The sequence below is a fragment of the Fringilla coelebs genome (genome assembly GCF_963513975.1).
Source record: "Fringilla coelebs genome assembly, chromosome: 2".
Taxonomy (NCBI): Eukaryota; Metazoa; Chordata; class Aves; order Passeriformes; family Fringillidae; genus Fringilla; species Fringilla coelebs.
In genome coordinates this window covers 24,919,213-24,946,832 of record NC_140029.1, presented here as the reverse complement: position 1 = coordinate 24,946,832, position 27,620 = coordinate 24,919,213, and the positions used below count along the sequence as shown (strand labels likewise).

Below are 27,620 nucleotides of genomic sequence, written 5' to 3'. Positions count from 1 at the left end.
CAAAACGGCTTTGCTTGAATGCACCTCAAACTGCCTGAAAAATAAATGTGCAAAAGGCTTAGAGGATCTTTAGGTTTTTTTGGGGGGTTGTGCACCAGATGGAGAGCCTAACTAACCGCCTTTCCTCCTGACCCTTTGTTTACATTTTTCTCAAATACTGGGGAAGAAAAGTGCAAAAAAATCAATTAAGTAACAGACATTAGTGAAGCTTTTATTTTTTCAGAGAAACTGGAAATGTAAAAACATGCTTCACAAAATAGGTCTTTGTCCAATGCTGTTCTTTCTTGGTAGCCAAATTTATCATTCTCTAAGATTCTTCATATTGCCTGTAACTGTGAATTTTTAATCATCTTTGGGACTGAATGCTCATAGGAGTTATGAGGCAGTATTGAAAAACATCAGTGAATGTGGTTGAACTGAGTAGAGACCTCTTTGGGGGCAGAGAGCAGTTTTAATGTTTCTAATGTTGACAGGGATGAGGGGTGTGTGCTGCCAAGCATGCCAGTTAATGTGGAAGAGAGCTCCACTGTCTCCTGAAAGGCTCTTTCCTCACCCTGCTTGCTTGCCCTCCCATGTAGCACAGCTTTTCAGCACTTCTTACATTTTACACAAAACATATGTATGGGGACAGTTCAGCAAAAAGACAGAGCCAATATATTGTTCTCTTAATTTGGTTCACATATGGCCTTGGACATATGTGCAGTTTAGATTAAATTACATGAACCATGGATTTAGTACTTCAGGGTGAGTTTTTAAGCATTGTATTTGTTATGAAGATAATGCTTCCCCTAGTGGGAAAAGGAAGACTGGATTGTTACAGTGACACATCTTTGTAATTTGAGATGACGTTTCTTTTCAGAGCTAAGACTTTGTACATGTAATTATAATAAAATCCCAGATCCTGGGTATTCTAAACTGCAGACAAACACAGTTCAATAGAGGGATGCAGACAATTATTTTTTTAGTAGTTTTCATCATGACTTAGAAGCCAAAAAGAAAGAGCTGTGTTCCCCTTGTGCTTAAGAGCCACAAAAATATGAGATGCTGATTCATAAAAGTTTGTCAAGATGAGAAGGATTCTTGATAGCAAACAAAAAAATTTACCACGTGTTAGGATTGGGTGGCAGCCCTATGTGAGTGTCAACACACCCAGACTGGAAGTGCCAGGGATGGACAGAGACCTCCCTATGGTGCCTTCTCTTCCTTTAGTCCACAGTCCTGATCCAGTCTCAGTTTACAGCTCATCTGTGGCCTATCTGGGGGATTTCTCTTTCTTCACAGCTCATCTTTTCACTGACCATCTCCTACTCACCAGTCTTGTGTGAATCAAAGTCCTTCATATTCTCCAGTTCTCCATATCTGATTCCCATACCTCTGCTGCCTTATCAGCAGGAGACTCTCGCAGTTCCCTTTCTGAGGCTGCCCTTGCCCCTGGGTTAAGCTAATGACATCTTCATCTTTATCTAGGTACCATGGTCTAGTGCACTCATCCCAGCAGTCTCTTCAGTCCATCCTCTTATCTGGTCCTTTTTGTCACAAAAAGCCTGTTTCCTTTTGACTTTTTGCCATTTCCATACTCCCAGCCTTCCAGTACAGGAGGCTTCCCCAGGGTTTTGGATGCTTCTGCACTTGTCCATCAGTCCTGCTGAAGCCACAGCGGATGCTGTGTGTGAGCGCATCCCCTGTCCTGCTCATCCCAGTCGCCGTTCTGCCCAATGTATGCTCTTCTAGGAGGTTGCTTCATTTCCCCTGGGATCCTGTTAATCATAGTTCAAAGGCTGTATTTGAGCTCATCCCAGTTGGGGATGTAGCTCATCTCAAACTTGTTGGTTTTTTTCTTAGAAATATTGTCTCTCTTCTCTTAGTTAGCCGTGTGAAAGGAACGATGGAAACAGGTGTGCTCTGAGTACTATTTCAGTAAATTGGTGACAATACAAAGAGATAGTCCATCTGTCTAAGGAATGCTGGTAGTGGAAGCTTAACTGATGTGTGTCTTTGGGGGAATTCATTGAAATTAAACCTGTGTATTGTGAAGATCCACACAATAAGTACAGTTTTTGCCTCCATTGACATGAATATCCCACTGACCAACTGAACTTCCAGCTCTGTCAACAAAGGAAATATAGTGAAGGATTGTTTTAATATTTTTTTATTTCCAGTCATGTATTGTAGTTTGTTCAGTAATGAAATACAAGTGTGCCATGATTTGGAAGTATCTTAAATATCTCTACTTAATTCTTATGGCCTGGTGATGACTTCACTCCTAGAAGAAGCTGTTTCTCATGCAACTCTTCTAGAAGTTAAAGGTTAAAAAGCTATGTAGACAAATGGTGATGTTTAAGAAAATTTCACAGTGTCATTTGAACCAGCATAGTTCAAACTGTGTCAGAGTTTACAACATTTCCTGTTTTTGGTGCTTTGTAATTGTAATCTAATCTCTCTTGGTTTGGAGGAGAGATTAAATCATTGCCAGGGACTAATTTTCAAAAGCTGAAAGAACCTGAAAAGTCAGCTGGTTTTGCTTAAAAGTGAAAATATAAAGTGGAGTAAGTTTCTATGTTGAAGTGAAAATAGGAGGACAAATATTACAGTAGTCACTGAAAAGCAGTTGTTCAACATACACCTGTCTAATGTTATTTTTTTTCTGGGTAAAGGCTAAGGCTTTGTAGAAAATTTATTTCTGTAATAATGCATTTTTATAATCCACTTCTATAATACTTTAAGTATTACATTGCTAAATCCTGAAAGCACCTTTCAAGAATTCTTAAGCTAGTACCTGTAAAATGAATTTATTTTTATAGCAGATTTATTATTATGTGGGTTATACAGGTACTGCATTTGCATTGCTAGAACAGCTCTTGCCACTTGCGCTCATCCAAGTCCAAATCTGGTCGTGCTACACAGTTAAAGAATGTGAATTGGTAGAGCAAACCAACAACTAAATATTAATGCTGCTGCATGCCTTTACAAGGTGGAACAAATCTGTCACATTACCATACAAGTAAGCTATAAAATAAAAAAAGGTCTCCAGGGACCTGTCACTGGTGTGGAAGTTTCCACACAGGACATGGTGAAGGCACTCCACAAATTGCCAAGAGCAGGATTAGGATGTGAGCTGGAAATGTGTCCTTTGTCCCAGGTGTGTGCTTGTCCACACTGTGCATGTAGAAGGAGCCAACCTAAGGATTCTTCAGCATAGAACAACTTGGGCATTGTTTAGTTTGTCCTTGAGCTTTTCACTGCCAAAGTTCCCTTAAGACAACGTTTGACTGCCAGTGGTGTCTTCTGGTCAAAAATAATCAAAAGCTTTCTGTACTTTTACATGTGTTTCTTAGAGCCTAATGAAAGTTTACTTGTGATTCAAATATTTAAGAGGTGGTGCACGTATTGCCAGTAGCACTCGAAATAGAAAAGACCAAGATAGTTTGTAAGGGAAAAGTTATGAAAGAAAATGGTCCTTCTGCCACTTCCTTTAGAATGAACTTTTTCATTAGGAATTTGAAGTTAATCATGATTGTTAAGAGAAACCAAAGCATTTTTAATGTACTTTCTGTTTGTTTTTTGTTTTTTGTTTTAGTAACAGGCACATTTTTTAAAATGTTCCATTACTTCTCCACAATTATTTAAAAATTCTGGAAGTAATACACTTGAGGTTTTGCAATGATAAAATTCAGATGCTTTCTTCTTTACAAAATGGCGACACACAGCCACCTAAAAGGAAGGAAGGATGTGAAAAATAAGACCAAAGGAAGAAGGATGCTGCCTTAATGAGTAAAACAGAATCTTTGTGGTACCAGTTGCTTGATGTTTCCATCTTCCGACAGATGCTATTTTTGTGTGGAGTTTTTCCAAGGGATGAAATGGTGACTCCATGGTCTAAAAAGTGATACAAGGTACTGCTTGCTACAGGATGCCTTGATTTGAGGATTGGTGTTTTTGTTGTGTACATTTCAAGACATCTGTTCAATACATCCTGGGATGGTGACATGTTTCTGAGATAAAATCAGGGTTCTTTTGCTTTTGCAGTTAAACTAACTGTTTACCTAAGCAGCTCCTAACTTTGGTTTTGGTATTTTGGATTATTTCAGAAAATCTGCTGAGTGTGGAGGCTTTATATGAGATAACTTTAGATGAGTTGACTTTATAACATGCGATGTAAAATTCTTATCATGTGAGAAATAAAACAGCTGTGTTGAATATTAATGCATTACTAATAAGTAGTGATAAAGTCAGGATCCTGTACTGAAGGTAAGAGAATTTGTGGTGATCTTGTTTTACTTAGGCCAGTTGGAGTGCCTCTTAAATTAATAAAGCTCTTTGACTCAGAAAATCAGACTGAAGGTAGTCATATTTATTCAACAAAAGTTGTGCTCATATAGCCAAATTGAAAGGATTTTTCTTACAAATCTAACAAGGTTTTTCAAAATTGTTGAATACCTTGAAGTTTCTGATCATAATTTTAGGTGATATGGTAGGTGCAACACTCTTGAAAGAAACTGCTATGGTGGTTTGATTCTGCTTAGTGCCCTGTACATTTGACAATTGTGAAGTTTATTTTGATTTTTAATAAAGGAGCTACTAATGTTAATGGTGTTGTTAAACTAAACTTTGTGTATGTTTTGTCTAGTGGTTTGTCATTACTTACATTTTTAAAATTGGATGCTTTAGGTGTTTCCCTATCCAGCAAAATGCTCATTTAGTTCCTCAAAGCTTGTTGGATGTTCAGAACCTCTTGAAGGTGTTTTGATTCACGTGGCCTGTTTAACACCACTTTTGTCTCCTTTTTGAAGCTATTGTGGCAAGGAGTCAGATATTATGGGTGCATATAAAAAAACCCAAAACACATGTATCTTTTTTTCTCTCTGGGTTCAGTTTTTGTTTTGGCAAACAGTATCCATCCTCCCAGCCATTCTGCTGGTGTGTACAGTTTGTAAATCACTGTAGACTATGTTCCATCTGTCAGACACTGTGGCATGAGTATGTTTGTGACTGCAGATGTTTGGATTCTGATTTCTGTTGAGGTCTGTGGAGATTAGTTTTGCTTTTTTTTTTTCCCTCTAATTTTAGTTGGAGTTGAAAGGAATGCCAGACAAAGTAAAATAGCAATTCATGATCTTCAATCTGCCCCTGTGGAGAGTCCTACAGGTTCTGCAGTCTGAATGTCCTTCTCCTTCTCCAGCTTGGGACAACCTGCCTCTGCTCTTTGTTCTGCTTTTATTTGTCAACCAAAACTCCCAGTCATATATCATAGAACCTCCTGAACTGGGATGGACTCAGAAGGATCATTGAAGTTCAACTCCTGGCCCTAGGTGGGTTACCCAAAGAATCACGCCCTGTTCCCAAGAGCATTGTCCAGACGCTTCTTGAGCTCTGTCAGCCTTGATGCTGTGACCACTTCCCTGAGGAGCCTGTTCCAGTGCCCAGCCACCCTCTGGGTAAAGAACCTTCTTCTGATATCCAACCTAAACCTCCCCTTATACAACTTCAGGCCATTCCCTTGGGTCCTTGTCACTGGTCACCAGAGAGAAGAGATCAGTGCCTGCCCCTCCTCTTCCCCTTGTGAGGAAGTTGCAGTGAGGTCTCCCCTCAGCCTCCTCTTCTCCAGGCTGAACAGACCAAGTGACCTCAGCCCATAAGGCTTTCCCTCAAGGCCCTTCACCATCTTTGTTGCCCTCTTCTGGATGCTCTCCAGTAGTTCAATATATTTTTTATATTGTGACACCCAAAACTCGAGGTGAGCCCACCCCAGCTCAGAGCAGAGCAGGACAATGCCCTCCCTTGCCCAGCTGGCCATGCTGTGCCTGATGCCCCCAGGACAGGGATGTCCCCCCTGGCTGCCAGGGCACTGCTGGGTCTTGTTCAGCTTGCCATTGACCAGGACCCCAGGTCTCTTTCCACTGCTCTGCAGCCTCTCACTCTCCAATCTGTTCATACATCCTGGGTTGTCCTGTCCCACGTTCAGGGTTGCCCTATCCTGAACAGCAATGCTGTTTTCCTGCTTTGCTTTCTCCACTGTAAGTCCTCAAGTAGTGCCAGTCTAGAGTGATACTCACTGAGGTCATGTCAAGTGATGATAGGGGTGTAAACTCTGATGACTCTGGCATTTGCACATTATAGTTATTAAGATGCTTTTAAATAAAGTAACTTCTGTTTCTTTCTAGCCCTGTATATTACTTCAATTAAATGTTTTATCTTAATGAGGTACTTTTCAAACCCAAATTATTTTACTTGATGATCAAATAAACTGTTAGAGACAGAGAATAATAAATATTATAAAAACCTAATATAAATAAATATCCCCTTTAAAGCAAGCACCAGTGAAATTAAGGAAATAATCTCCTTGTAAAACTTTTGCTTACATTACGTCTGGTTAAAATATGCTAATGGTTACTTTATCAAGCAGTCTGAATCTGCCCTAAAAACTTGAATTATTTAATAATTGACTTTTTTCCTCTCTTTCTACTTCTGAATTACATCAAGTAGAAAAAGATACATAAGCCAATTCAAATGGAGTAACCATTTTCCTTGTGCAAGAAACATGAGCTAAGCCCAAAGGAAATGTGATATTAGTTTAAAAAGAATATTTTTTAATAATTACTCTGTTTAAATTTATACACTCTTTTTGATCTTTACTGTGTAGATTCCTGATGTATAAGACAGTCAAACGGATGACAGTTTTTAAATAAGTAAAAAAAGATAACAATGAAGTCACTTAACTCCAGTCTAAAGAATAATGCCAAAAGTGAAAGGCCCCTTGACAATCATGAGCACTTGCTATGTGTCTGTAAGGCAGCAGTCACAAGCTTAAGGCTGTGTATAGGCAGGATTAATACCCTTTTGGTTAACGACACGCTTTTATTAAGTAGAGGTAGTGATGTTAATGACTTCACTTTTTAACTTCTCAAGCAGTGTGAATATGAGATTTTTTTTAAAAAGTGTTATTTAGATGTGTGGTTTAAAGTGTGGTCTGTTCAAGGGAGCGATTTGGGAATACATCTGGCGCGTTAAGGATGTTGCCATAAGAATGACATGTTCTGAACTTTGAGTTTTAGTACGACTTTTGCAGATGTGCTGGCCTTGAAAGGCAGTCTCGTGATGTGACTTTGGGTGGTTTTGCTTGCATTTGTCACTTTGATTCCTGTTTTTTTTGAGGGCACTTGTTGCTTAAATTTGTCAATATTTGCATAGTTTATAGTGAAATTATTAAGCTGAACATTTTTTCATCCATGAATCTACGTGGAATGTTCTGAAACAGCTAGACACTTATCATTTGCAATGAGCATTAATTCTAGCAAAATGCTGGTCTGGTAGGACTGTGTGAGATTTCACCTTTCTTTTGTACATGACTTACATTATCTGAGGATCATTTTCTTGAGTTTATGCCGGTATGTTACTGCTGAGAGCACACTGCAGATCACAAGGATGTATGTTTAAGGAAGAGGGATAATTATGAATTTTAAATTTCTTTCTAGATGTACTCTGGATGACACATCTTCTAGAGGTGTTTACAGGCAGGGAAGTTTTTGGAACGCTCCTTTTCAACATCTCTCTGAGTCCCCTGAAATTTGCTAATTATGGTATAAAGCCACGTTGTTAGTGCCACAATGTATCATCATCTTGGTAGTTAGGAAGCCTGGCTAAGCTTGCAGTCACATTACAAGTAACTGCTACAGTGAATTCAGCCAGTGTCCATAATGATATGAAGCTGGTCAACCTATTTTCAAAAAATACTTTCAACCTTCTTTCACAAATACCAATAAAAATGAAAGTACCTTTGTTGGTTACACTGTTGGAGAAGGGAGTATGATCAATAGTATTTTAGTATAAAGGTAAAGTCTGGGGACCTCCAGACTTTTTCTGTCACAATATCATGCAGTAGCTCATAAATGTATCAATTTACCAATTTATCTCATAAAATGATACATCCCTTTGATAATTAAAGTACTTGTGACATCTGTGTCAATCTTAAACCCCCTGCATGAGAGTGTTCCTGGGCAGTTTTGCCTGTGGTCCTGTTTGCATTTTCTTGCCCCTCCACCATGGCAGCATTTATTTGATTGACCTCATTGTGATGGTAATTCAATACACTAAACTGTACCATTACAAAAAATGTGAGTAAAAAGGTCACTGTATTTAGTCCTCACATAGTTTAATTCCATGATGTGTTGAAGTGGCAGGACAAGGGCAGGGTTGTGACTGCAGGAAGGAAAACAAACGTGTGGCAGGTCCCAGGAAGAAAGGTCTCTGTGGCTTTACCCATGGTGACCCAGCCCTTCATCAGGTCTCAGGAGGAAAGGCCTTTGTTGCACCCTTCATCTTGCCCTTTGGGTGCCTTATACCTCTTATTGGCAGGATCTTTTTTTTGGAAGAACTCTGAAATGGATACTCAGCCTGCTTCTATAATTACCTGTGTTTATTAACTTCAGAAAATTTTGATTAATTTTTTTGATGAAGTATGAGATCTTTAGTATTGACCTTTCACTGGATGAATGACCTTAAGCTTATTGTTTCTAATTCTAAATAACAAGCATGGATTTTGAAGCCTATTTGTGTCTGCTTAATCAGTGCAAGATATCTTATTGCTGAAACATTATCTGTCTGCTTCTTACAGTTTTTAAATAAGCTGCTCACAAAATATTTACAGCTGAATCTCAATGTTCATCAATGTTTGCACTTCTGCTGACCCTTACATGCAGGAATACAGGTTAGGAAAATGTTTAATTTTACTCAACTATAACTTTTCCATCACTCAGGAAGTTGCCATAGAAAAGAATGGATTTTCAGCCTCTCTTCTAAACCATGTTATTTCCGTTCCTGCGATGAGTGCTATTTACTTTTCTTCTTGTACCTAATTAGTACTGCATTTTTGTAAACTGTCAGATATCAAGCACTTCCCTGGATGCTCATGAAGTATGCTTTTATTTACAAAATACAGTCAGCAACTGAAGTGGTACAATAAAAATTATGTTGTATGCTTTACAAGAGGAAAAAAATCAATTTTTGTCAGCTTCCTGTCTAGTCAACAAAGAAACATAAAAGAAAGAGAGGACTGACAAGTTTGTTTCCTTTTGCGTCTGGCAAATGTTGCACACTAAAATAATATTTCCTGTGGCTATTTTGTTCTCATGCTCCAACATTTCAATTTTTATTAAAAGTGGATTTTCAAATGTCAATTTGGAAAAATACGGGTTGGAGAAAATTTTGTCTGTTTTTCATTTGGGCCAGACAAATAAATTAGAGAACATGTCGATAGCACTGGTTTTTGCTCGCGACTATGTTTTAAAAATGGCAAAAGCATCCAGTTGACCTGCCACATAACTGAAAGTGAGTTCCATGGCTGAAAAATAAACTAAAAAGAAAAAAAAAGTTGTTTGACAATCAATCTATATTATTACTCAGTGACTTTTTTTAATACAAATTGCTCTTTAATAGAGATGTTTATTTGCTGTGCAATGTGCATTTAGAATGTCACAATCCGGTTGCAAGTGAAAATGGTTTTTGGATTGAGGAGCTAATTTGCGTAGGAAGACATGGCACTCTAGTTTCTACCAGTATAAATATTCTGCTGTGTTTATGTAAGGGTGGAATTCAGAGCAAGTTACAGTTTCAGGCTACAGGACTTCAGGGCAATATAATTCAAACTGAAGATTTGCACTGCCTTTCTCTGAACTCCTTTTTACCATAAGGCTCTTAACTAAGAAATGAATGCAACATGAGGTGTAACTACTGGAAATGTGCATTTAATGGGACAAAGTGTGAGTTTGAAACTTCTACTTTGCACCTAAATCCCCTGTCCATGTAATTTTGATGTTGATTGACAAGGAAGACAGCAACATCCTGAAAGAAATCCAATCCATCCACTCCCTGTTAGCCCAATGCACACAAATTCTGTGAGTTCTTGCGAGTCATTCAGATCATTGTTAGCTTTTATGCCAATGTTGTGATACTGCTACTCATCAGAGAACAAAAGATGTGGGCTCCTCTCCATACCACCTAATTCTCAGAGAAGTTTTGCCATCCATAGGGTGAGGCTGTGGCAAAGCTCATCATGGTTTTTGTTGATGTCAGGTAGAAGGGAGTAAAACTGTCATAAGCTACGGGTGTCCAGGTGTGTTTGTTAAAGACAGAGGCTGTTGTTCACTGAGGGAAGTATTTTCCTGCTGCTGGCATTGTCTGTGAGGGATCTAGAGCCAGCACCTTGCTCCAGATGTGAGGTGGTGCCTTAGGGGCATTATAGAGTCTTGCACAGCAGACCTCTGAACTGAAATTGTGATTTGGGGCCATACCCACATAATTACTTCTCAGCCATACCCACATAATTACTTCTGTCCAATTGCTGAATGTCACGTGTTTTGAGGGCTGAGGTTTGTTTTGGGGTCTCTTTTTCCTCTTGTTTTCTTCTCTCTAAACTCTTTTTTAAAAGACACCACCACTTGGAAAAGCCCAAATCTTTCTGCTTAACTGGTGTTTCTCAGAAAGGAATAAAGCGTCCTTTGGGATCATTTCTTTGTAACAGCAAAGGAAAGTAAAAACCCACTTTTTTGACTTCTGGTCAGCTGAGTCCTCACTTCTCTGTTGAGCAAGGGCTTTTGTTAAGCCATGAGCTTTGCATTTAAGAGGGATATCTCTTGAGAGTTGTGACTCTTCAACAGTCAGAAAGACCCATACGCATCTGGAGTCTTTAAATATGCAGTAATGTCCTTTGAAGTGTAGCTTGAACTGAGTAGATTATTTCTGGGTTGTGCAGAGTCGTTAGGAGAAAAGATGTTGGTGTGTCCTGAAGAGAAAGCAGGTCATAATCAATGGCATCCTTGACTGGAGCAAAAGACAAAATTCAGTGGCCTGTTAAGGAGCAGAGAAAGCAGTACTTCCCCTTATGGCTTTTTAGGAGTCCAGACAGATGAATGACTAGTGATTTGTTGCTAAAATTATGAGTGTACTGTGAACTAAAGTTGTAAGATGGAGCTTAAGAGAAGGTGCCCAGATAAATTGATACCTGGCAATTTGTTAAAATATTTGAGAGAAAATGCATGGTGTAGACTTCTGATACTGCTTCCATTCCAGAAGCAGTAATTATGGTAGTATTATAATGCAAATAGTCCAAAAATGTATTTCTGAAAATACTCTTCCAGTTTTAGACCTTTTCTATGGTGCTGTAGTTCCTGTCTGCAAGAAGTGGCTGAAATCTTTCACTAGGGCGGTTAAATGCAGGTGTAGTTTTTTGGTTGTTTTTTTTTTTCCTGTAACAGTGATATTGACATAGGATGAACCTGTTTGGAGGAACTTTGAGATCTGTGCGGAAGAAAATTGGGTTAAGTAGGTTTATCAAATGAATTTTTGTGTATTTTGGCTGGCTGCTAAGTAGACTAAACATGCTACATGCTTTTTAAATCCTGTGTTTGACAAGGATGTTGAACTGCTGTGGTTACTACTGCTGTTTCCAGAATACCATAAGGCTCTTAAAATGTACAAATTAATTGCTCGTTAACAATCTTGTGATTCATTGTTGAGTCTGTTGGCCAGAGTGAGGCCATTGTTACCCTACCTGTCTCCTCAGTATTACTGAGGAGATGAGCAAGCTGGTGTTGTGAAGTGCAAACAATGCATTTAAAATTGTTTATATTAATTGTTACTATTTCATTTTCAGAAGTCTTGAAAAAGTTGAGGCTTCTTTCAGAAGAAAAGATAACATGTTTTACTCGAGAAATCAGAACTTGGAAAGTTCTGATAAATGTATGCAAGAGAAGTTGCATATGTTCTTGTAAAATTTGCTAATCTTTAAATGCCCTGACAGAGACCTCCTGGAAGGGTTTTAGAGGCAAGTTGTATATATACCTGCAATATGCCATGGAGGTCAGTGGAGTCTTCCATCCACTAAGGTTTTCCTTGCAGAAGCTGCAACATTTGACAGGTATGGGCAAATCTTCTGGTAAGGTCAGACGGGGCTGTGCGTGGCGGATGTTGGTGCTGTGCTGGTACAGCCACAGCTTCAGGGAGTGATTGCAGCGCTGAGGAACTGCTGCCTGTGCCTGTGCAGAGCCTGGCTGCAGGTTAGCCATACCACATAAAGCCGTGTTGTTTCCTAAGTAATGCAAGTTCAGGCTTGGGAGAGCTGGAGGGTAAGGAACTGCTGATGGGCAGCAAAGGACTAAGGAAGGAGCAAGGGGACCCTGGTCATGCCGTGTATGTGACATGAAGGCAGGAGGCCTCCTGGGCAAGACCCATGGTGATGGTTTTACCTGGAAGTGCACGCAGCCTCCTCCACTGGTGATGGATCACATTGCAGTAGGGTGGTAAAAGAAAATGAGGAGCTGCACAAATAGAAGCTGCACAACCTGCTCAGGGGAAAGCCCTGCTCAGTGATGTGAATTCAGGACACAGCAGTAATGCAGCCTGTGCTGGACTGTGTGTCACTTGGGTTTCTCCTCTGTGCTCAAACACAGAAGTCCAGTTTATCTTCTGTGCTTTTTTCACATCTTTGGTGTGCGTCCCAACTAAGAGGATATTGCTTCTCTGTTTATTTAGTCTGGGTGAGGATGGTGGGGGCTGAAGACCTCTGCTTCCCAGCACTGTGTTTTTTAAAAGCTGTTACTTCTAAATGTATTTGTTTATGTTGATGTTCATGTGTATCAGCTAAGGGAAGGGAAAGCAGTGCTCATGGATGTTCTGTACACATTTGCAAAATGGCTTCACTGGCTTCCTGCATGTCTCTCCTGATGCATCTCCTTTGCTTTTGGGTTTATGAGAATGCCTTGCTGGACAGGGGTTGCAGTGCAGGAGGGCTGCACCTCCCTGCAGACTTGCTCTTTCAATGCACTCCCCCATGTAATGGGGGCTTGCTGGGGCCAGGCAAGTTTAAAGGGAAGACTTAGTGATTGTGTGGGCAGCGTGGCAGAGGTGGCTTTTCCATCAGGACCAAACGCACAGCAGCCACAGGGATGGCCTGTGCCCTTTGTGGCCCATGGTGGCACACCTCTGGGGCTGGTTGCCACCCTGGCATCCGAATCTTACCTCGTTCCCAGTGCTGCTTAGAGAGGGTTGCTCCCTGTGGGAGGAGGGAGGGAGGGAATCCACCTTGGCAGTTCCCTCTCATCCTGGTTCTGCCTCCAGCCTGGGTTGGGAAAATGCTGGGAGGTGGAAGGTGCCTGGGAGGGGCTGCACTGCCTGCTGAACTGGTGGCCGCTACCACCTCTCCCTCAGTCCCTGCCTAGTTTTGGTGGCATTGTGTTTTGTCTGCCTGCTGGAATGGTTTTGGGGCAGGCTTTTAACCACACTGAGTGCCCGTACTCAAACTTGCTATGGATACCCCCTGTGCTTGTGAAAATGGGGTCATGCACTGAACAGCACAGGCACAGGGGCCAGAGGAACTCTGAGGCATTTCTAGAAAACAGTGAAGGTGTGGATTTATTGAGAATACAGCAAGAAAACTGCCACCTGTCCTTGCACCACCAGCCACCACGCCATTGTAATGACACTGACCATTTTGCCAGGTTATGGCTAGATCCAGCCTTGTACCTCTGGCAGGTGCTGTAAGTGGTTGTATGGATCCATCCCATAAAGCAGCAAGAAGAACAAACTTGTGTGATTTGTTTCAGAGTCCACAACCTCTGCACCTCAGGAACAAGAAAGAAGTTTGATGTTTTGTTAGCCCTGCACTTGTATACACGGGGATTGCTAACGCCAGTTTCACCAAACACACGAGTTAACAGGACAGGGGGCTTGGATCTCTTCCGTGCAGGACTTCTTTTGCACTTTGCTTTGTGGGCTCCAAGGTAGTTGTATATGAGGTGGGTGCATGCAACAGCCATGGGGGGGTTCTGCAACAGGATTTCCTGTCCTCTCTGCAGGTTTTTTCATGTTAGCAAGATGAGGAATGCGAGTTTCTTACCTGTATCAGCTGGCTTTAGTTTGCTTGTTCACAAAGTAGAAGAGCTGAGTGAGGATTGTTAGCAGTGATTACCATAATTGAATTTAGGAAGGGTCATGCCCTTTGAAAGGTATTCCTGAAATGGCTTTTCACTGGGTGTTAGGAAGCCCTGGAACATGCTCTAATCCTCAGCTGTCAGTGAAGAAACACCAGTGGCTGCAACACCAGAAGACCTTACTGGCACCTGGAATTTTTTTCACTTCTTTGAAAATAAAACTAACAGTGGAGTTCTTGTATAGGCAAAGGGTGCAAAGCCTACTGGATGGATTGGTAAATACAGCCTTCTCTGTTGGAGGCTGAGCAGTATCTGACAGTTCATGGAAACAGACCTGTTAGTAGATAATGCTCATGGGAGGCTTTTTTAGTATGTATTCACAAACCAGTTATTTGCTTTGAGCTGTGCAGTATGGAGTCTATAATGTGATATTCTGAAAATTTGCCTAAGTAAGCAGATACCTTGATTGTTTCCAGAGCTTCCTGTAAAAGAATGTAGCTGGAGGAAACAGTTGTTTTAAATGTCGTTTCTGTCCAAATATGGAACAACAGGAATAACTATATTTCCTGTGAACTAACGGGAAGCCCCCTGGATTTGCATCACTTTGTGAAAACGATGTTCACATCACCAACAGGAACGTCATATTCACAAAGCAGCCTTTAGGGTAGTCCCATGACCCTACCTCCAGGATAGACCCCTGGGGAATTTGGAAAAGAATGTAAAAAATGAGGTTCAAGCAACAAAACATTTCAGCGCCAGCAATCTGATATTCTTTTGATTAAGAAGACACAACTCTTTTTTCAACATATTTTAAGTGAAGTACTTCCAACTGATGCTAATTTACAAAATAAATATTTTCATGAATAGTTATTTTAAAATCTACTAAATTCTGAAAATTTGCTAATATTCCTTTGAGTGACTGAAGTACACTGGAGATAGATAAGAATCTGTGGTCTGTCTGCAATTTTTGTATGAACATCCTGCATGATTATGGTAATGCTAAAAACAACAACAAAACAGCCCTCCCACTAGCCAAACAGAAAAACTGTGCCAAAAATATATGAACGACCCCCTCTTGTCCCAATAGCCATAATGATTTTTTTTTCCAATTGCATTTTATAGAGTTTTTCTTAAAATTAATTATCTTCTGAAAATTGTACAAGGCTTTTCTCAGACTCACAGAATATTCTGAGTTGGAAGGGATCCACAAGGATTGTTGAGTCCAGCTCTTAAAGTAAATGGCCCCATACAGGGACTGAACCCACACTCGGTATAACTAGCACCATGCTCCAATCAACTGAGCTAAACTTTTAAATAAAACCAGAGCTGCATTGTTGTAATTAGTAAAAATTTCATTATGCACAGCAATACTTCAGAAAGTGTCTTGCCATTTTTTCCAGATATTGCAAATATGTTAATTTGGAATTTGGGACTCTAAACTTAAAGTTCCCCTCAGACTAACAGGACTGCTTAACTCATGCAAGTAATCATGAAGTGCCACAGTTTTCCACTGTGTAGGTTTGTTTTCATCTGGTCCAGAGCAATCCCCAGAAGATATATTAGAGGAATGGCTCTGCATTTACAGAGAGAAATGAGTGGGAGCCACTGCTACTTCCTCCTGTTACACTCATGTACATCAGCCTACAAGCAAAGAAGGTCTGCAGGAGAATGAGTATTGTAAACCTGAAGTTTAGTGAGTGTTTGGAGATTATTGGGCTGTATTTATTTCCCTTGCTTAAACACAGGCATTTGGTGCCTTCTGAAATATATACATAGACCAAGCAGGTATGACCAGGACCCTAGGGAAGAGTTGTTCCAGCCTGTCCTGGCAATTGAAAGCAGATGATATCCCACAGGACATCTTGAATGGCACTGTTCTGCTGTCCTCTGTGAAGACTGGGTCTGCAGAAAATTGAAATGACACAACCAAGAACTTTACATAGCTACTGCATGGCAGAGGCTTCCAGTCACTGCTGACGAAAGCTGAACTTAATTTGTTGACCTAGAGGGTTAAAGTTTCAAAACCAGTAAGTCTTCCCTTGGTTTGGGGAATTCCCTGAACAGTCATAACTGGAGTCTACCCATGATTTGCTGGGAAAAATTTAAAAAAAAGGACGTGAAGATAAGCTGCCAGTGTTGGTTTGTGAAGGGTCTTTTTTGTTTGTTTTGTTTTTTAATAATGAGAAAAATAACTCTGGGCAGGAGGAAAGACTGGAGCTTGCTGACATTAAAAAAAAAAAACCTGTCTTTTTGTCCGCTATTTTTCTGTCTGTAGACATCTGAAATTGATGGGTTTACAAAAGACATGAGAACTGTGCTCAACTTCTGGTCTTTGCTTTAAGTCACCAAAATGAAGGAATAGCAGATGTTCCTTTTCCTAAACCATTTTAAGAGTTGAAGTTCAAATAATCAGTTCAGAAAAACTGGCTTTGTATCAACTCCTTTAAGGGTGTATAACTAAATTTTGCTAATTGCTAAAACAGTGCAGATTTTTTTTTTTGTTATCTTTGTTCTAGCTAAGTGTAAATCAGGAGTTTTAGCTACATGATTTTTTTCAAAGTTGTTAATGGACTGTAAAATCAGTTAACAAAAAACTAATTTTAACTGGAATATAACAGTGGTTTCCTCTAGTGGTACTTTGCACACAAAATAGCAGTTCTGCTAATTCAGTAGTTATATCTAAAGGTTGAAGACAAGAATAGTAATACAGCCAGGGAGCTATTTTGACATTCTGCAAAGAGAAGAAAATATGAGAGGAATGCAAGATAAGTGTCCTGCAGTTGGCATCAGCTCCTTATTTCTGTGTTTGGTGGGATGTGAAATGTGAAGATATTATTGATCCAGCTCTCATGTCAGCTACATGAGTTGCATACATGTGCACTTAGGAAGAAGTGGCTGCTACATAGGGATAAATCTCCCTTGGGCTTCCAAGAGACTGGGCTTACACACAGGTGGAAAGGGGTTGATTTTGTGGAGAGAGGAGATTCAGACTTAAAGCTGTCACTGTCAAACAGCCATCCTATTGGCTTAGCCTTTCTTGTGTTTCAGCTTGGAACTGGAATTGGAATTCAGCTCAAACTGGGGTTTAAACAAAAGCAATATAGAGTGGGAAATCTTCACTGTTTAATTAGAAAACATCATCAGTTCAAGCATTCCCCTCTAAACAGAAATTGTCATTTTATAACGAATTAATCACAAGATGAAGTAATTATGATTATTTTTACCTTTTTGAAGCACTTTGGCTATTAAATAGGTAATTTGTAAATAGAGAATTTTGATCTCTGTTGTAGCCTCACCTATCCACAGTATTTTCTGTTATTTGAAAGACATTCTATTTTGTACAGGAGAAGTGACTATGTTCCCTGGAATGAGATTTTTAACATGAACAGAGTTAAGTAACCAGGGAGAGTTTAATTAAATTTTTACCTTACAGTTGTGCTTTGCAGGCTACAGTGTGAACTCTATTGATACCTAGGCAATTAGCCTAAGCTGGTGGCTGTTCAGCAACTGAAATCCAGTAAGCAGAGCCTGAGGTGATATTGTGGGAAAGGGAGCTGTATTTTGTCTTGAGAAATGCGCTTCTTTAAGAGAGTGTAGCTTCCAAGAACTGACTCTGCCTTTGTATTTTTTTGGAGATGTGCATTTCCAAATATGGCAGTCATCTCCCTCCTAGGCTGTTTGCATCGTTCCTGTGCAAGTTCCAAGCAGTAGTCCTCAAATGCCAGGAAAGTAGCTGGACGTGGAAAAGCAGGGCAGAACGCAACAAGTCTGTAGCTGCGAGCTGACAGATGTCTCACAGGCTGCCTTGCAGAGCAGAGTTTGTTCCGTCTGCTGCAGGGAATTTTAGCAGCTTTCTCAGCTCTGTCACTGACAGGGCTTAAGGCTTGTGAGGCTCATTGTGTGGGTCATGGAATCTAGAGGTGCAGATTGGAATGCCCATTCATTAGCAGGACTTTTTTTTGAACTATATGTGAATGTGATAGAAAATAGATAGGTGTCCTTTAGGCAAACACTCAGGCTGCATAGAGCACCTCTGTGTGTGTCGTGTTGAAGGGATGTAATCTTTTTATAGTTTAATACTGATTTGCTTGGATGATTCACCAAGCTTATCAGTTGCAGACAGTCTGGGAGAATGAAATGGAATGGAAATGCTTGTCAAGAAATGAAACAATTTGCATCACTAAAATAAGCTTCTGCTTCTGGGCAGACTTATATTTTGTGGGTGGAGTAAGATAAAATTAATGTCCTCTGATGTTGCATGAGAGGCTGGCCTGTGGTTTAAGGAAGTTATGGCTATTTGACAATTGTGAGTGTACCATGCAAAACAGAGGAGGTACCTGGTGCAGTGCACCTGGCCAAAGTCTTTGGATTAGCCTGTAACTGGCTCCTAGACAAGGAATAAAGAGACTGCCTTTTCATCTACCACTCCCCCCCCCCCAGATTATGCTTCCTGCCCAGCACTGTTCCTTCTCTGTTTTGGCACTTGGAGGACAGCAGTGATTGTTCCAAGCTTCATGCAGTTTCTGGGGAAGGCGTTGTCTCTATGAGGATGTCTGGGAGATATGACAAAGTTATTTCTCTCTATTTGTATCAATATCTCTAGTCATATATAGTGGGATATCATTAAGTGGATTATTCATGTCATGAGACTGATTGAAAACCAAAGTTTAGAAATGAATAATAATTTGCATAGTTTCAGTTTAATTGCCTTGTGATGATTCCTGTACTTGCTATATAATCATCCTTTTCTCTTCCAGCATCTCATTACTTAAGTGCCCCTTTGACCTCCTTAAAGTGACCTTTGATCCACAAGCTTCTTCCAGTCTGGCCCTCCCATTCTACCAGGGAAGCAGAAGGAAAAACCTCATACTTCTTCCTAGTATAGGCAGAGTGCTATCACATTGCTCAGATTCTAAATGCATTTTAGTAGTTGAGGATAATGCTATTCAGCAGTGGCTGTCATTGCTGGCCAACCTCCCACCCACCCACAGAGGCTGCAGTCAGTGACAGCAGGAGATGATGTTACTGTAAAATAAAGGCAGTGTTTTATAGAGCAGGTGCCTGTTCTGGCATGGCATGCTGCAGCCCTTGCCCCAAACAGGACCTTGTGCACTTGTGCTCCCTGGTGCTCAGTACCTTCTTACCTTCCTCGCCTTTGATTGTTCTCATCTGAGGCATTAAAAAACAGGAAAAATTGAATATAATGGACTCATTTTTGTGGGGACAAAAAGAGGCTCGAAAGCACAAGCCCATTCTTCTGGCTATGCTAAATTTGAGAACAAAACCATACTTAAATAACAACACAGTTTTTTTCTAAAACAGTGCATGTTAAATAATAGGCTGAAGGAAATATGTGGGGATTAACTTGAAAACAGATGTTTATAATGATTCAGGGACTTATGTTAAGTACATTCCCAGACGCAATTAAAACAGACTTCTCCTGAATTTAGGGGATGTGTTGATAAAACTGATAACATTCTCCATGATCCTGGAGGAGGAAGTATGAGCTGCAAGCAGGCGTCCTCCAGCTGAGATCTCATCAGGTCTGAAAAACTAAGAGAGGTCACACCAGGTCACTTCTTGTAATGGGAGACCCAATGTTTTTCCAGGCATAACCATGTCCTGCAAGGAGTAAAGCTGATTATTCAGTGGGTGGCACGTTTCCCTTCTGATCCTTGCTGAGGTTGCACTGCAGCATGTCTTGGTGTTGTCTTCAGGTCCAGTTCTCTTTCTGCATTATATCATAAAAACTCATTCTAATAATGTTAATTCTCACCTTTGTGTGAATTTATGATATGACATGGTGTAATAATGTAAGATGAAAATTTGTAACTATTTTTGCTTTATGTCAGTATGGAGAAAATTCTACTTCAAGAAACAAATTCAGTGGATGTACATATACAAAAAAAAGTGTCAACAAAAGCAATAAATTTTTCAGGAGATAGCACTGTAGTTTCATTGGACAGCCCCCCTTTTTTTTTTTTTTTTTAAAGTATTAAAGCCCCATTTCTCTTTGATGCTTTACTTTAAAGTAAAATATATTTGCCAAGTAAAAATGTTACTGTATTGTTTAACTATCTGGGGTAATATTTGTTGGTCTCATTGGGGGCTTTCCAAATGCAAAACGGATTAGGGGCATTTTCTTTTCATTTCCCAGCAGTACTGAGATCCCAGTAGACTGTGGAGCCTGCAGGTGTAGAGGGACAGGTGCCCAGCATCTGTGCTGAAAGCTGTCTCAGGGGAGGTGCTGTTCCTGTCTGCTTCTGAATAATGGCCTGAAGGGGCTGCTGAAGGATCTCCTGTGCATTGGTGGAATATTCACTGATACAGATGTTTTGCTTCTTTTCCTCATAGTTTGTTTCTGAGGGGCATTACAACAGTAAAAGCAATTGACAGCTGAGTTGCTTACCAGTTGCTTCATGACTGTGAGGAGGAAAATTAGACAGTAGCCCTGATGCTCCTAAGGGCATCTTTGGTAACACAAAGTGACTGTAAGATTTTACCTGTGCACCAGTTAATCTGCTTTCTCTCATGTTATTTAGCCCATGTATGGGCTTAAGCAAGCTTTCCCTGCTCTGGCCAGCCTTGCAGTCAGCGGGGTGCTGCTGACATCCCTGGCTCATTGCAGTGTGTTCTGCCTGTCACCCAGTTCAGACATTTAATTCTCAATTTCTTTTATTTTCAGGGATGTTCTGGTTGTGGAAAATGTGACTGCAGTGGAGTAAAAGGACAAAAGGTAAGCCAGCTCTGTCCCATTTCATTATCTTGCCAATTTCAACCACAGGGTATAAAATCTACTGGGAGCCAGGTGAGTTACTGGGTTCAGTGAAGGCTTGCACTGCCAGGGAGCATTGCCAAGGCCAGGCCAGTGCCATCAGCAGGGTTTCTGAGCAGCAGCCACCTCTGTGGCTGTGGCTGCAGAGGGCAGGAGGGCCAGGGCTGGGGGCAGGTGAATGCCCTCCCTCTGGAGTGAAGCCCCCAGCCTAATGTGGCCGTGCCCTCTCTCCTTCCCCATTGAGTGGGATGCTAACCCATCACTCTCACCTTTCCCTCACCTCATCTCCAGCCTCTTCAGTGGGTAGCAGGCTTGACATCCTGACCTCCTCTGGAAGTGGGGCAAGCAGTTCAGTTCAGTTCAGAAATGCTCCTCTCAGCATGCCATGCAAGACTGCCCTCCAAGATGGCTGTGATGCATCATAATCAATGTTCCCTGACCAGGGTTAGCCCTGGGAGGCAAAGACTTGCAGTAGGAGGAGGGAGGTTAATGATCAACTTAGATACAGAAAAGTGTTGCAGGTCAAGAAAAAAAAATTTAAAACTTTTGACAGAACCTTGCAAATGAGTTTTAAAGTTCTCATTCAGTCATCTAAACTTTTGGTATATGAAACAAAAAAAGGCACTTAAAGTCTTCTTTTAAAGCAGTTACAGTGAAGAAAAATTACAGTGCACTTAAGCACTCTGCGAATTCCCCCTGTAAACTACCTGCTTTTGTAAATATTATAGACATTCAACCACTCTCCTTATCTCTTCCAATTTTGCTTGTAGAGATTTTAATCTATGATGTGTTCTCTTGTGCATGCAAATGTGCTGTACATCTACCATTCTAAATGAATGTAAACTAGTTTTCTCATCCTGTGGTTGCTTTGGGTATGTGTTTCGAGGTAAGTTGTTTAGGTCACCCAAAGGAATTCTTGGAAGAGATGGGGGTGGATGGGGGTTGTTTGCTTTTTGTTTTGGGGATTGTTTTGTTCTTTGAAATAAATAGACAGCTGGTGTTCTGTGCTGTCTGAAAGGCAATAGCTGCATATTTATGGATGATGGATTAAAGAATGTCTGTTTGGTGTTTTCCAGAACTAGGAATGTAAATTACTTAATTGGAGACCCAAGCAAGATAATTTTCTTTGTAACAGAGCATAGATGAATTTTTGATACAGATAAAAAGTATCAAGGTCCAGAGCATCATTCAAATGGAGTCTCATTTTTTTAATGACCCATTAATGTCTGTTTAATGAAAGTCAACTATATATTGAAAACAAATACAGCAAAGATTTGGGAAAGGTTCAAAACTCTGAATTTATTCCTTGATAGCTTGATCTTATTGTTCAGTAACAAGTACAAATGAGTCATGGTGTAATCAAGGAGACATATTATAACCCTTTTGTTGAAAGACATCAGTTTTCAGTTCACAGAGTATGCCAGCATCTTGTAAAAAGATAATTTTAAAAAATGATACCTTGGGGAAATAAATAGTATTAAGCCTTATGCTTCATTTATTTCCAGCTGAGTTCCTGTCTAGAGCTCTTGCTGGCATTTTTCATTTGCATAGTACAGAGAACGTCTCAAAATGTTCTGTTTAAAAGAAATAGATGCTTGTCCAATATGCTAGAATCCAAAACTACCTCACATTAATGCAGGCTGTTTAAAAATGTTGATGAGAGAAAAAGATCAGTCCATAGTAACTGAAGGCATATTAAGTTCCAGTGTGTCAGTGTACTCTCCACTCTTCCTAATGGGTTCCATCACAAATTTCTCTGACTTTAAGCAGGCATATAATGAAGTATTCACATAATTTTATACTTTATAGGAAATGTAGTTATTGACATTAGAGACATCTGGACAGGTGAATGTCTAGTTATACCTAGAAAACAATAGTCAAGGCAGGCATTTGAAGGTATTTTGGAATGCATTTAACATGCATAAATCTGGTTTAGCTCAATGCTTGCTCATTATGTTAACTATTTTTCAAACATACTTAAATTTTGAACAGATAACTGACTTTTATTTTTAAAAAAATCTGCCCCCTGCCCTTCAGCCCTGTGTAGTTTTTTTATCCTGATTTGTTACGTTTGATGTCTGTCTAGAATAAGGATAGCCTGCCAGTTGGTCCCAGGCCTGGAGACAGAGCCTTGTGAGGGAAAGTAAGGGGAGCATCCTTCCTGCTTTCCCCTGTATTATTTCTGTAATTTCTGTTTCCAACAAATGCATTTAGATTTGAAACTCATCCCTGCTAAATGTGGTTCCCATTAACACACACATCAGTAATGGTACCTGTTACTTCAAAAATCTATGTGAATGTTTCTTAATCAGAGGACAGATGAGAAAGACTGGTTTTAGCCAAGATCTGGGCTAGGAGAAGGCTGCCATGCCCAGCTCCTGTGGTACCTCAGGAGACCACATAAAAGAACATCTGCTCTCCACTTCTCATGTGGGAGGACATATCCACTCTACCCTCCACCATCCTCAGCCAACATTCTGCCTACACTGGAAACCCTTTTGATCTGGCTTCCATGTCATGCAGAAGTGCACAAATGCTGAAGGGCCTTTTCCAATCCTCCCACACTCTTCAGCAATCCACCCACACCACTTCACTGCCATGGGAGCCCCGGGAGCTGCGGAAGTGGGTGCTGGGTTTACTCTTTAATGCCTTAATTATTAACATCTGGAGGGATACTTCCTAGTGTAGTGTGGGAAGAAGTTCCAGACCCAGAAGTTCCAGACTAGAGTTCAATTAAAATTCATTTGGCCAAATAATCATATTCATGATCTCATCAGAAAAAGTGCTGAAAATGGTATTTGACTTAAAAGCTGTGAAATGCCCAGGAAATAGTACCCAAGAGCATTTCAGACGTGGAAGAGTAAATCACATTGCCATGTTTTTCTCTCTCCTTTGAGAATAATTTCATCAATATGATGGCCATATTTAGAGTACATTTAAAATGTTCTCTCATCAGACTGTTTCCATGAAAATTGCATTTCTATGCCAAACTCCTTTAACGTGACTCATATGTTATCAAGGGCATATAATTGACAAACTCTAAGGGTTTTCCCTTTCAGAAAATTCAGAAAGTGAGTGTAATTGCAACAGATGGCCCTTATCCTATAAAGCCTTTATTATTACGCTGAACATCAAGCTGTTGTTTTAAGCTATATAATGTCAAATATCACATAGTTGCCAAACAAAAGGTACAGAAATTTTAGAAAAATATAATATTGCTAAAATAATAAATAATACCATACTGTTTTCCATTAGAGAGATTAGCCTAAAACATCTTCGTTTATTACCTCATACTTTTTATTTGGTTTTCTGCATAATAACTTGACTGTTCTCTTAAACCTCACTGAAGTGTGAGATCTGTTTAAATTGATTAGAGTGTTGAATGCTTGCCTGCATTTTACTGAGCTACTCAGAAGAAGACTGAAGCTATATTTTCTCTTTTATGCCTACCTAGATTTTGAGAACAATTTCAAGCAGCTGTCAAGATAAGAAGTGCTAGCTGTTAGTGTGTGCAGAAAAAACACGTTAAGCATTTAATTACCATTCAGAACAAAGACTGCACAGAGATGAGTAAAATTCTCCATGCACTGACTTTTTCTAAAAATGTTCCTTCTCTCATTCATGACCATTTGCACTACTTTTACTCTGTATCAGAAACAAGTGTAAATGGAGCCAACACTGGAACCTTGCTGTAAGCAATACAGAATGATTAAACTTCTTAGACTTATCAAGTTAGAATGCACTGAAGTATAAATCCTCATTCTTTAGTATAAATATTTTATGATGATTTCACTGTCTCAGCATTACCCACTGAAAGTTGAAGTCAACAAGAATATCAAACATACTTTTGTCATTGAGCATGAAGTATTGCAATTTTAAAAAAATTCTTTGCTAGATAGAAGATAAGACTAGAAGTAACTCTTAATGTACTGCTGCTTTTAACATTTTTATTATTTGAAAGCAAGAAAACTTGAGCAAATAACGTTATTTTGGCTTATATTTGTTTCCCTTACTCTGAGGCTGTATCTGTATTATTATACCTACATAAATTTGAATTCTCTGTTTGCCTTGATGGGTGCATCACCCATGTGTGGATTGACCATGCTGAGGAAGTACACAGACTGGCTTTGCTTGAAGTATTTTGGATCTGGAAGCCAGGTAGCTCTGACTTAGACTGAGAGCCAGTGGGACATCTCTGGAGTTCCCCATCAACAGAAGCAGAGACCAGTGTTTTCTCTCCTGCACAGTTCTACAGCCTTAAAGATCACAGATGGTTTTGGTGTATGCAGAGTATTGTGCTTCTGCCTTTGCTCTGTGTAATGAAGAGCTGACTGCTGCAGTGGACTGTGTCCTTGTATTTTTTTTTTTAAGGTTTAACAGACTGGGAGGACCTGTGAGAGTTTTCTGTCATTTTGCATACCAAAAGATAGAACAAAAATATTTCTAATACTGATAATTTAACACAGGATAAGCCCCCTTGTTGGAGACAAGCCCTGGCAGTTAGTGGAAGATCACTATTAAGCACTTTGAGTTTCCTTGAAAATACATCAGAGGCAACAAGTCAGTTCCTTTAGTGGAGCAAATCAGTAATCATTAGATCTATCTTTCTATAGTCAACCTTTATTAGATCTTTTAGAATCAAGAATGTTCATTTTTTTAATCACTTTTCATTGACACTGCTTGGTTTTAGTAAGCACTGCTCAGTGTTCCTATTTAAATCCCCGGAGAACAAGAGGACACAATCTTAAGCTGCACCAAGGGAAGTATAGGTTGGATATTAGGAGAAAGTTTTTTACTGAAGGAGTGATAAAGTACTGGAATTGTCTGCCCAGGAATAGAGTCACCATCTCGGTATGTGTTTACAAAAAGATTGAATGTGGCTCTCAGTGCCCTGGTTTAGTTGAGGTGTCAGGGCTTGGGTTGGACTCAGTGATCTTGACGGTCTCTTCCAACCTCGTGATTCTGTGATTCTGTGAAGTGGCTGCTGTAGGAACTTTGAGTCCAGCACCAGTTTATGCCTGAGTTGGAAAGACCTTGAACAGGGGACGTTAAGGAAACCTCAGCCAAATAATGTACTCTGGAGATGGCCATAAAGTTGGAAAGAGGGGTGACAGGGAATGTGGGAGGCAAAATGTGTCTGCAGTCTGGAAAGGGCTAATAGATAACATGAAATCATCTAATTATGCCTGAAAGGGCAGAGTCAGAAGACAGTAATAAAATAAACAGAGATACTGATCAGCTGCAGATCTGATGTTCTACAGGGAAACTTGTGATTCATAAATATTTTTGAAAGTCAGGATATTGTCAAAATGGTTTTTGTCAGTTCTGCTTTGGCAGTAGTATATTTTTATTGATTTATCCTTTACTCTGAGAAAAATAGTATTTTGAATTCAAATCAAGGGAAAAGAACATAATTTTTCACGAAGAGGGCTGCTATTCTTGAAAAGAACAAAATATCAAATAACTTTGAATAATATTGACTGCGATATGCTAAATGTTGAAGAGTTCTCTACTCTTTCCCAGATGTCAGACCAAACTGCTGAGTGGCATCAGAAACCATCATCTTTTCTTAGCCTTAAATAGTTATATTTGTCCTAGTTGTCTCTGGCAACATTTTTTATGTTAAGATACATTTTTGCACTCAGTACAGTGGGTATCTGTGATTTATACGAACTGGTAGATGACACTGATCAGTTTATCTCTATGGAAAGAGGGCTATAAAAGCTGTAGTATTATGTGCTGAGACATGCTCATATTTAGTGTTCAGAGCTGTCTTCTGAAGGTATTCGCAAAGCAATATTTCATTTGGCACAATATGACCTTTTAAGCAGCTGTTGCTAGATGCACTATCTTTGATTTTAAGGGTATTGGCACAATGAGCTCAAGCTCTATTCTTCATGGAATAAAACAAGCTTGCTTTTAAATTTGCACAACAACTTTTAGTGTATGCCTTCACTAGGGTTTCTTGAAGGATTGCAGGGCCTTAGCTTGATCTGAAGTATGTGAGCCTCCAATGAATTAGTCAAGTTTCCCCAGTGTGAGATACGAGATATAAGATAGGAAAAGATGTGTAAGATCTCTGCTTCTCTGAAGTCTTCAGGCTCAGGAAGTGGAGCTGCCCAGTGCCTGTGCAATACCTGTGCATAGCTTGAAATCTTCCCAAATTTAAAATTATGCCTATACAGCGTCAATATCTACTGACTAGCTACTGATTACAAAACTTTTGTCCAGTGCAGTTTTTCAGTATCTGGTCTAATTGCCCACTAAAGCTCTGTGATGCTGCAAGGGTTTGTTGGTTTAACTCAGGAGTCTGGGACAGCAAACCCTGGGGTACAGCAGTAGCTACATTTTGTAGTTAATCCTTTAAGTTTCTTTAAATAATCCTGCTCTTCAATTTATATTGTATTTGCTGGGATCTCAGACCAAGACAGACATTAAAGTAGACAGTTCTGTGATATATCAGTTCCCACACAAGAATTTAATCCTTGATGTGCTTAATAATCATTTTCTGTGTACATTTTCTCTGTAGCAGTATCCACAAGAAGTGACCTGGGTGCATATAATTATGACTAGGGAACCATAGTAATATGGTATATAGTAGTCTTCTTAAATCACTTTCTGGTCAAGAGCAAAAAGTTGTTTGGGAAATTGGTGGGGTTTTTTTTTTAATTTTAAATCCCATACCTCATGGTAGTTAGTTGTTTGATTCCTTTCTCTCAGCTACTTCTTACTTCAGATTTTAGACTTATGCTTTCAGAGAAAGGTCATAACTAAGATTAGTCACTGAAAACATCTGGCCATATGATGTTGGCCTTCAGAAAAGCAGATCTGGATTTTCTCAAAGTTTGGATTTCATTAAGGAAGGGTAAAAAGCCAGATTTTATACAAAGTTCTCAAAACCCCTTCCAGCAGAAGCAATAGCA

The 27,620-nt window shown here is 39.8% G+C and overlaps 1 protein-coding gene across 2 annotated transcripts in view; it reads left to right on the top strand.

Annotated features, from left to right (window-relative positions):
* The window catches only part of COL4A1 (collagen type IV alpha 1 chain), a 121,043-nt gene that overhangs the window by 27,483 nt on the left and 65,940 nt on the right, over positions 1-27,620 (top strand). For both annotated transcript variants that reach the window (XM_084223487.1, XM_084223486.1), the window contains exon 2: positions 20,608-20,658. In XM_084223487.1, coding sequence (XP_084079613.1) covers positions 20,608-20,658 — 51 coding nt within the window. The remainder of the gene's footprint in view (positions 1-20,607; positions 20,659-27,620) is intronic.